Source organism: Rhinatrema bivittatum, chromosome 13 (assembly GCF_901001135.1).
Source record: "Rhinatrema bivittatum chromosome 13, aRhiBiv1.1, whole genome shotgun sequence".
NCBI lineage: Eukaryota > Metazoa > Chordata > Amphibia > Gymnophiona > Rhinatrematidae > Rhinatrema > Rhinatrema bivittatum.
In genome coordinates, this window is record NC_042627.1 from 60,422,215 (window position 1) to 60,433,441 (window position 11,227).

The 11,227-nt window shown below is 41.5% G+C and overlaps 1 protein-coding gene across 1 annotated transcript in view; it reads right to left on the minus strand.

Moving 5' to 3' along the window:
• The window catches only part of SLC27A2 (solute carrier family 27 member 2), a 70,070-nt gene extending 59,072 nt beyond the window's left edge, over positions 1 to 10,998 (minus strand). Inside the window, exon 1 of the mRNA XM_029575078.1 lies at positions 10,438 to 10,998. Coding sequence (XP_029430938.1) covers positions 10,438 to 10,915 — 478 coding nt within the window. The 5' untranslated portion in view covers positions 10,916 to 10,998. The remainder of the gene's footprint in view (positions 1 to 10,437) is intronic.
• Positions 10,999 to 11,227: the final 229 nt, after the last annotated feature.

Here is an 11,227-nt window from a genome sequence, read left to right on the forward strand (position 1 = left end):
TCTCACAACGTCAAGCATACCGGGCAGGGATCGCGTCCTCTGACGACTGTATAAAATGCTGTTCGGGGGGGGGGGGGGGGGCACATCTGGGCCACTCACTTTGGGGTTGCCAGGTGCTACAAACTTTCTGGAAGAAAGTCTTCCGCTCTGTGACAGATATTCTAGGCTTTACGATACCATATTCACCACTGGTAGCGCTTTTTGGGATATTTCCTCGATCTTTCATAGGAAAAAAAGGGCACATTCTCTGGATTACAAAAGTTTGTTTGTTAGCCTGTAAAGCTATCCTAACGGTCTGGAGGAAACCAGAAGGGCCATCTCTGGCATACTGGCACTCGTCCATACTTCACCTTTTAACGATGGAAACCCTGTCCTGCAATCACTTATCGATCAGGATTAGGAGAGCTCTCAACGCAGTCTGGATGCCATTTATCCTAACCTTACCACAGGATTCTAAAAGTCTATTTCTTAACCGTATAGATACCTGACACGATGCACTCATGGTGATTTTGGCAGATCTTCATTTAAGATCTCTGTTGTTATGATTTCTCTATAGCCCCTTTCAGTGCACGGGGGGGGGGGGAGGGGAAATTATGTTCATAGAAGTTACTGTTGTATGATATGTAACAGATCACATTATGTATCATATGTCATTCTTTGCTTGCTGTGTTCGATGTTTATTGAAAATAAAAATATATTTCACATAAAATATGGAAACAAAATAGTCCCTGTGTTATTAGCAGTAATGCACAACAGACAGCACCTGACCAACGTAAATCAGCCTTTGGCCTGGTTCTTCCCAAGGGCTGTACGAGATAGGTACCACATTCCCTGTTAATGTCTTACCACTATCCTTTGGCCTGGTTCTTCCCAAGGGCTGTACGAGATAGGTACCACATTCCCTGTTAATGTCTTACTACTATGGTAATGAGGGCTTAAATGCAACAGACAAATCATACTCGTTTTCATTTTGCAGATAGTATTATGCTTAGGGAGATTTTTTTTAAGAACAGAATAGGATTTAGAAGTTAGGAAAAGACGACGGAACAGTCTGCACAAAGTTCAGATCCTTCAGTGCATTTGAGTAATAACTTGATCTTAGTAACCTTTAGCCCTCCCAGGTAATCTTATCTTTTACTGGATTATGTTTAACCAGTGGCCTGGATTTTACCTCCCCCCCCCCCCCCCCCTTACCAGAGGTGAATGTGGGTGACAGTACACACAGCTGGAACACTAGATTATAGGTTTTCATAGAGAAGTCAGGACATCTTGCTAATGACACTAAACTGTTGCGTATAAAATGTGGAGCTGCTCCAAATAACCCACCAGAGAGGAGTTTTATAAACAGCAAGTTAAAGCAAATAGAAAGTCGTCAGTTGTAGGAGACGTTTGGTGATTTCCTGGCTGACACTTTCCACCATTGTTTCTTTTGCATTTCACCCACTTTCGGGTCAATTCAATAAAGTCCGCGGGAGATCCGGCACTCTTGAGGCGAGCGCCCGCTCTCCCAATGTGAGCCCAGGCACCTCTCCTGGGCGCACAATTCTTTATTTAAACGAGGGCCCGCGATTCTTTATTTAAATGAGGGCCCGGCAGAAGCGGGTCTGACAGCCGATGCTTAATTTTACCGGCAGCGGTTGTCGAACCCGCTGACAGCCACGGGTTCGGAAAATGGATGCTGGCAAAGTTGAGTGTCCGTTTTTCAACCCGCGGGCAGATTTTTTTTTTTTTTTAAATAAGTTGGGGGTTTTTTTAATTTTTGGGGCCTCCAACTTAATATCGCTATGATATTAAGTCAGAGGGTGTACAGAAAAGCATTATTTTCTGCTTTTCTGTCTACTTGCCCAGTGCCATCTGAAATCAACGCCTGCCTTTGGCAGGCGTTAACTTCTGAGAGTAAAATGTGTGGCTTGGCCGCACATTTTACTTTCTGTATTTTGAGTGACTAACTAATAGGCTCATCAACATGCATTTGCATGTGATGAGCGCTATTAGTTTCGGGAAGGGGGGGGGGTGGTTTAGCCATGCGTTTTCCACGCACTATTACCCCTTACAGTATAAGGGGTAATAATAGCACGTCAAAAACGCGCAGCCAAACAGGGGCTAAACGGTGTGCTCGGCTGAGCACACCGTTCTGTATCGGCCTGTCTATTATTCTGCATTGCTTTACCACCACCATGTGCGAGGTCACTGTTTCACCGCTAAAGCAGCAATTCACTTTAGTTTCGTATTTCTCAGTTACCCCAAAGCCTAGATGTGTTGTACACTACTGATTAGTGCTATGCACGCTCCTGTGAACAGAGTCAAGAATTTTCTCCAGAGAAAAGCAACTCTTCCAATCTCTAGCAGGCAACACTTGTGTGATGCTTGAACCCAGTATGAAGTTATGAAAAGAGGACGTGAGGAAGATTTTAAAACAGTATGGCCATAACAAAAAAAAGAGGAATAGTCTTCATTTACAAAAAAGCACATTATTGAAGAAATGTAATGATGGATTTTCCCATTAACTGATTTGAGTAGTGAGTTCTTGTGGATACGCATGGGTGCAATTCCAGTCTGTGCACAGAAATTGCGACCACAGGTGTGCTCGGGTAGTTTCCAGCTGCTGATGAGCCCGCTTTGTCAGGTAGTCGCCTCTCTTTGACAACATTTTGTTATATGTAATGCTCTCAAGCAAGTTTAATTGTTCAATGTAAACCGATTTGATTTGCATCCAATGCAAGAAGATCGGTATATAAAAAACCAAAAATAAATAAATAAATAATAAACATGAACGTGCAACACGTTGATCATTACACCATCAGCACGCACACTTTACTAGAGCATCTAGTCAGCAGTGATTACTTTCCAACTAGTTGGATCAATTGACCATGCCTTGACAGTAGTCTTAAGAAGGTCATTGTATCATCTGAATGATTGCTCTCACAAGTATTCATCAGTTGTTCATATAACTTTGCTTTTGAAAGTCTGCTGCATGTCATAGGCACTAGACGTGCAGCCCAGGAAAGCTGAACCTAAAGCACATAGCATTCAATGCCAGAGAAGTAGCAGCATTCTAGTACTTCAGTGTTAGTTCAAAAAAGAAAGGAAACTAAGAAATAAGACCAAATGAGAAAACACTGGACTGGATTAAAACTGGTTGAGTGACAGACAATAGAGAATCGTGGTAAATGTAATTTTCTCTGAGGAAAGCAAGGTATTTAGTAGAGTGTCTCAGGAATATGAGAGCAATATTTAAACATTCATTTCAACTTTTCTCAGTCTCTTAAATTGTTTAGTTGCTGCTTCCTGCTCAGCTCCACCTTGTTACTCTGTTGTGTCCTATTGTCCAGTATTCCCAGCTCAGGAAGGCATACTGTGACCACACTGAAGAATTACATGTGCAAGGGGTGGAAAAGAGATACACAGAATGAACCCGCCTCGGGTGACATTCTATTACGGATCTTACAGAAGCCTATGACCTGGAATTATACAAGAGGGTATGAAGTTTAGAACCTGGAATTATACATGAGGATATGAAGTTTAGAACCTGGAATTATACATATCAAGTTTAGAACCTGGAATTATACATGAGGGTGTGAAGTTTTGAACCTGGAATTATACAAGAGGGTATGAAGTTTAGAACCGGGAATTATATAAGAGGGTGTGAAGTTTAGAACTTGGAATAATACATATGACATTTAGAACCTGGAATTATAAAAGAGGATATGAAGTTTTGAACCTGGAATTATACATGAGGGTATGAAGTTTATAACCTGGAATTATACTTGAGGATATGAAGTTTAGAACCTGGAATTATACAAGAGGTTGTGAAGTTTAGAACCTGGAATAAAAAATATGAAGTTTAGAACCTGGAATTATACAAGAGGGTGTGAAGTTTAGAACCTGAAATTATACATGAGGATATGAAGTTTTGAACCTGGAATTATACATGATGGTATGAAGTTTAGAACCTGGAATTATACAAGAGGGTGTGAAGTTTAGAACCTGAAATTATACATATGAAGTTTAGAACCTGAAATTATACAAGAGGGTGTGAGGTTTAGAACCTGGAATAATACATATGAAGTTTTGAACCTGGAATTATACATGAGGGTGTGAAGTTTAGAACCTGGAATTATACAAGAGGGTATGAAGTTTAAAACCTGGTATTATACAAGAGGGTGTGAAGTTTAGAACCTGGAATAATACATGAGGATACGAAGTTTTGAACCTGGAATTATACATGAGGGTATGAAGTTTAGAACCTGGAATTATACAAGAGGGTGTGATGTTTAGAACCTGGAATTATACATATGAAGTTTAGAACCTGAAATTATACATGAGGGTGTGATGTTTAGAACCTGGAATTATACATATGAAGTTTAGAACCTGGAATTATACATGAGGATATGAAGTTTTGAACCTGGAATTATACAAGAGGGTGTGAAGTTTAGAAGAACCTGGAATTATACAAGAGGGTATGAAGTTTAGAACCTGGAATTATACATGAGGATATGAAGTTTTGAACCTGGAATTATACAAGAGGGTGTGAAGTTTAGAATCTGGAATTATACATATGAAGTTTAGAACCTGGAATTATACTTGAGGATATGAAGTTTAGAATGTGGAATTATACAAGAGGGTGTGAGGTTTAGAACCTGGAATTATACAAGGATATGAAGTTTTGAACCTGGAATTATACAAGAGGGTGTGAAGTTTAGAATCTGGAATTATACATATGAAGTTTAGAACCTGGAATTATACTTGAGGATATGAAGTTTAGAAACTGGAATTATACAAGAGGGTGTGATGTTTAGAACCTGGAATTATACATATGAAGTTTAGAACCTGGAATTATACAAGAGGGTGTGAAGTTTAGAACCTGGAATTATACAAGAGGGTGTGACGTTTAGAACCTGGAATTATACAAGAGGGTGTGACGTTTAGAACCTGGAATTATACAAGAGGGTGTGAAGTTTAGAACCTGGAATTATACAAGAGGGTATGACGTTTAGAATCTGGTTCACCTTTCATTGTTTGGAATGCCAGCATGTAGTCGGATGCTCTTCTGCATGTATCTCCTGCGCCCTTTTCACCTAGGCTGCTATGAAGCAATGTCCTTGGGGCATGAAGAGAGAATGCCAGTAACTGAATGGTTAAAGTACTGGCTGTATTGATTTTGGTGCTAGAACAGTTTTAAAGGGATGAAGATGGGCCAGGAAGGAAATAAAATCTACAGTATTCATAGACGACATTTTGTTGATAATTAGTAATCCTGAAAACGCACTCCAAGAAGTAATAAATTGAAGAATTTGCAGGATTAAAGATACACTTTAAAAAACTGGCGGCACTACCCAACTAACTATGCAGCTAAAGAAAACTGGGAAGGACAATTTCCTCCACAGAGGGAAAGAGAATGGATAAAGTAGTTGTGGGTAAATGTTCCTACAGATTTAACAAACTTGAGGTTAAGTTGCACTCCTCTTAGAGAGGTGGCTTGGAATGATCTGCCTCTATCAATGTTTGGTTCACTGTTTGGTTTTATTACATATGAACATACGATGTGCCATGCTGTCAGACCAATGGTCCATCGACCCCAGCATCCTGTCTCCAACAGTGGCCGCTCGAGTTCATTAGGTAGCACCCGAAAGATCTCAAAAAGATTAGAACTATTCTTCGTTGCTCACTTCCAGATATGTGCAAACATTCCCACAGCTACCGGGCTAATAACTATTTATGAACTATTCCTCCAGAAATTTCTCCAAGAAAGCCGCCCTTTCCTGGGTTTTACTTCTAGCAGGAAATCAAGTTTTCATTCCCCAGCTTTGGAAATGCAAATTTGTGATGCAAACACATTGACCATGGATAGCAGGTTAAGAAAAATGCAATATAAATATATTAAATGGGGCAATAATCGATCAGGTCAGAGATTTCAAAATGGGATCATTTCACATACCATAATTCTTAAGTGTGATCATCTCCACGGTTCTTTTGTACAGAATTTTGTAGAAGGTGACAAGCTGATTTTTTTTTTTTTGAAAGGAACACTGCATGCACCATAATAAACTGTTAAAAAGTTGAAATTCCATTTGATAAGAACCTTTTAAGCTTGGAAGAGAAAGTTGAAATGCTACAATGGACAAGTAGCTTTGATTGGGTTAATGAGAAAACCCCGCATTGTGGATTTCATTGCTGACACAATGTTTTGAGATGGGATGTACTGTTGTTTGCCTGAACCAAAACAAGAAAGCAAAGTCCTTTATACTAATGTACTGAAATTACAGACTGGTTGCCCTCAGAGATAAAAGCATTAAAGCAGCAGTGCAGCAGATATTTTGCAATAGGTGAACGGAGAATTAATTGTCAATCAAATGTCCAAAACCGAAATTGTGAAGAAGGTTAATGAAAAGCAATTTGCAGAACCTACAGGAGCAGATCACGGGCATCGGGAATGGCCGGTAGTGCAGAAGGATGTGATTTTGTTGATAAAACAAAATTTAGGAAAAGTTTCACCTGTTCTGTGAAACATATGCGCTTGCAGCCAAAGTAAAAGTGCTGCTCCCAGCTCTAAATATTAACTGTTATCTGTACAGCTGAAAGCAATTGGATTTACCCATAAAAGGATGGGGGTTTTTAAGCAAAAAAATGCAAGCCCTGGGCTTGCACAATCTTGAAATGTATTTTCGCTGCAGGGGCCGCCACAAATATTTTGTCCTTTCTTTTCTATGGGTTTCGTCATCTGTGTCAGAAGCAAGTCACTCATTTGAAACCATGGCCCTCCCGACCAGGTCTCGTTCTGCACACAAGGGGAGGGCGATCTTCAAATTGCCCGCGAATGTCAAGGCCTGTGCCACTTTCTACTCGCAAGCTTTCCCTCTCAAAAACCGCTCGGGTTCTGTGCAATTACTCGGCCCGCGGAGCAGATCTGGGTCCGGGACTTCCCCTGCCGCATCTCTTTGCTGCTGCTATGGATGGCGTGTGAGTAATAAAACAAACAAATCTTAGGACAGTCAGCCGGGTTTAAAGGGTTGGGGCTAACAGGGAGAAAGGTGGGCTACTAAATTAGGAGGGTTTGCAAGTCCTATCCCAGAACTGGGAATGAACTGGGAAAATGGCAAACAGCATCAGCCTGCGTCCCTTATAAAATCCCCCTACTTACACGGCAGAAGCGTCATTTGCGCACGTCAATTTAAAATTGCGTAAACACGTACATGCGTCCAGGCTATTTTATAACATATGTGCACATACGCGGGTATGTTATTAAATGGATCCGTCTCTGGATGCGAGCCGGCAAATGCGCGCACATGCCTGTTTAAAAAAAATTACTGTCCGAGGTTCCCTAGTGGCTAAAGGATAGAAATGAAGCCAAGGGATAACCAGTAGTAACTTTAGGTGTCATGTTTCAAAAGCCCACTTACTCAAGGAAAGTGCACTGGAGTAAATGCTTTTTAAAATCAGGCCCTAAATGTTTTGCTGTGCAGACTAAATGGGCCATTTTGCTCTTTATCTGCTGTCATTTACTATGTTATTATGTAGGATGGGCCATTTAAAAAAACAAAAACAAAAAACAGTTTCTGTGGGTAAATGAGTTTTAACTGTGGAAATGGGTTTTGAAAATCACTCTCTGGCTGTGTAGAACAATTTCACATCAAACCAACTATTCTATTACAAAATACAAATGAGTGTGAAATACCTTTTGGTTTCATACCTGAGCTTCAGAATTAAAAAAAACAACTTTATTTTTGAGTGTCAGTAATGCACTTTTACTCTTTGGGGACATGGATTGCCCAGGGGTGTGTTGGTGAGTGAGTGAGCAAGGCACAAGCACAGCAAGCAGCACAATAGCCTGAAGAAAAGTGGATTAAATATAAGATCTTAATGATTATCCACCAGTAGTTAAATCCCATGGAATGACGCTATTCTGCGTGTTTATACTCTTTCCTGTCCTCTGTGCCTCAGCTAGCTGTGGTCTTTTGCAGGTTCCTTCTTCTCGATTGGTATCTTTAGAGGAGACATGCGTTAGGGCTTTTCCTGTGGCAGGAGCACTGTTATCGAGTGCACGCCTGGAAGGACTCCGTTTTAATGCATGCTTTTAAAAAGAGCCTAAAGAATAATTATTTTTTTTTACATTTTATAGTGCTTCTTCTCATAATGAGCAGATTTGCCATTGGCCTAGAAGCTTTTATAGTGATTCTTTTAACATTCTCATTCTGGCAGCAACGTGCTCGCTCTCTTAAGCTTTGTTTGTTGTGTTCATCTATTTGCTTACATTTTTCTGTTATTTTTCTGATGTTTGTATTTATATTGTTTGGTTTTATATATATATATATATATAATATTGTATATTTTTTTGTAATCCGCCTTGCATTTTAGAGATGAGCGGAATACAAATCTTTTAAACAAGTTCATAAAACAGTGAGCTGCCATGAATGGTTCTTTTTCCCTTCCCGCCTGGCTTACTCTTCTGTCACTGCCTCACTTGTTAACAGCTTCCTTGCATCCTTCTGAGTACTTCTCCATATCCTGTTCTTTTCTTTACCATCCGGATCTTTTTCTCCCCATACCCTGTGCCCTTTCTCCTCTTCTCTCTCCTGTCCTTTCACCTTGCTTGATCTGTCGGGCTCGGTGCCTTTAGCACAGTCAGCGGTGGAACGCACTGTCAGCATCCCTAGAGTCAAAAAGCCTGCTGGGCTCCCAGTTCTATAAAATCCAAGAGGCTGGAGGAGGGGAAGGTGGCACCTGCCAAGTTAGCTCTGCAGAAGAAGGCTCTCTCTCTCACCTTCTATACCGTGAGCTTTCTGTGCCCTGTGCTTTTATAATGAAACATTCTCCGCTTAAATAAGTGGCTACCCAACACAATCATGGCAAAATATCATTGGTTGCAATTTCATGATTCTTTTTCAAGCCCCATTTTTGGTGGAAGTTGCCGATCACAGGGTCAGAGCTGCATAATCCAGTCAGGCTATTATTGTGCCAGTGATTCTTCACAAACCATTTGTCTCTTGTTTGCATTTTTTTTCTTTTTGTTTTTCACATTCTGACCATTGCTGACTTTAAAAACCGCAGTGCCACACAATTTCTCAAATTCAGACAAATCGGACTCTGATTTAGCATAATTTCCCAACACTCTAGCTAAATAACTCAACAAATTCTTACCCTCCCTCTCAGAAAAGAATTCATGTCTACCCTTGGGATGACACTGCCTCCTATAGAAACATAGGTGCCTCTAAAGAAAATGCAATATTTAAGAACATAAGAACATGCCATACTGGGTCAGACCAAGGGTCCATCAAGTCCAGCTTCCTGTTTCCAACAGTGGCCAATCCAGGCCACGAGAACCTGGCAAATACCCAAAAATTAAGTCTATTCCATGTTACTGTTGCTAGTAATAGCAGCGGCTATTTTCTAAGTCAACTTAATTAATAGCAGGTAATGGACTTCTCCTCCAAGAACTTATCCAATCCTTTTTTAAGCACAGCTACACTAACTGCACTAACCACATCCCCTGGCAACAAATTCCAGAGTTTAATTGTGCGTTGAGTAAAAAAGAACTTTCTCCGATTAGTTTTAAATGTGCCCCATGCTAACTTCATGGAGTGCCCCCTAGTCTTTCTATTATCTGAAAGAGTAAATATTTACTGTTCATAAAAAGATATTAATGATTTCAGAATCCAGTTTTTAGTAACTTTGTTGTCCCTTCCCCAATAAAATTTATGAATAAAATACATCTCCCATTATTCCTGGAAGTAATAGAAAAATATATATTTCCTTTCTAAAGGGTAGTTTTATTTCTCCCAGTTTGGACTGATTTCCAACAGTTTCATATTGCCAGTAGGGTCAGTGGACAGGTCATTAACCTCCCCCACCATGTATTGTGCAAGTTCTGTCTCAGCCAAAAGGCCATGAAAGGGACTTTGATTCAGGCTTTACATGTGATCTCGGCCACAGAGAGGCTTACACTCTAATTTTGTACCTAAGGCAACTGAGGGTAAAGTGACTTGCTCAAAGTCACAAGGAGCTACAGCAGGATTTGAACCCTGGCTTCCATGGGTCGTAGCCCACTGCTCTGTTAGTAAATCTGCTTTCCATTCCACTGCCCCTGCTTTTTTGTAATTTTCTCTATTATCTTCCCACATGGCCCTTACCATAGTGCCAAAATAGAGCAGCACGGGGGCTAAAGGATGCTGCTGACACACAGAGGGATGCTTGGAAACCTCATACCAAACTGGAAGTAACCGAAAGGACAACAATGCTCTAAAAACAGCAATGAAATATTTTTTTGGGGGCAAGCAATGCAAAAAAACATATGTTCTAAGAGAAGCGAGGTCATTTTCACAGCTTTTGCGGGGCATGATGCTATGGGGTACGGGCATCTTAACAGCACCCACCACCCTTCTTCAGAGTCCGTCGAGCCTTGACGTAAATTCGCCTGTTGTCTCAAAGGTAAACGCTCACCTGGATCCGCTATAAGAATCTTAGCCCCGCTGCACTTGAAACAGTGCAATAAGGATTTGGATCTGATGTTAATATTCAGACAGGCGGCTGAGCAGCCTAATTTGGCCAAGCCCAGCCAGATCCACACAAAAGCAGGCTCGTTCCCTAGGAAAAGAGCAACGCAGTCCCCTGGCTTCAGCTGGCTATGTCTCTGCAAGGCACGGGCTACTTTGTTGCTTCGCCTGTCCACTTCGGAGTACGAGTACACTTCATCTTTAAAGAGCAGGAACGGCTTGTGGGGCGACTTCTGCACTTGCTGTAGGAATTTCTCCAGGATACTGAAGTAAGGGGTCTTTTTTTCCTGCCTCTTAAGTTTGAATCCGTACAAGAAGACGGTGAGGAAATACCGCAGGTCCTGAAAGAGGTAGGGCCAGAAGGATCGCACCAGCAACGGGAAGCAGAGCAGCCCTGCGAGGGCGGTGGAGAGCAGCGAGTACATGGCCAGCGGTGGAAGTCCCGGACCCAGATCTGCTCCGCGGGCCGAGTAATTGCACAGAACCCGAGCGGGGCGCACAGAGGGCGTGGCATCGGGGGAGGGGCGTGGCAGGGGGAGGGGGCTGGCTCTGGTTCTTAAGGAGGCGGGGTTAGTGCTTTTGGCGCTGCACCGGCTGCTTGCAACAAGTTAATCATTATTCGGGATCAACAATGGCAAATTTAACGTCAACTAGAGCACTACAGGGGTACCCAAGAGCACAGAATTGCTTTATCACTTCCTATTTCATAACCCAGTAAAGTTTGCTCCGTTTTTCGC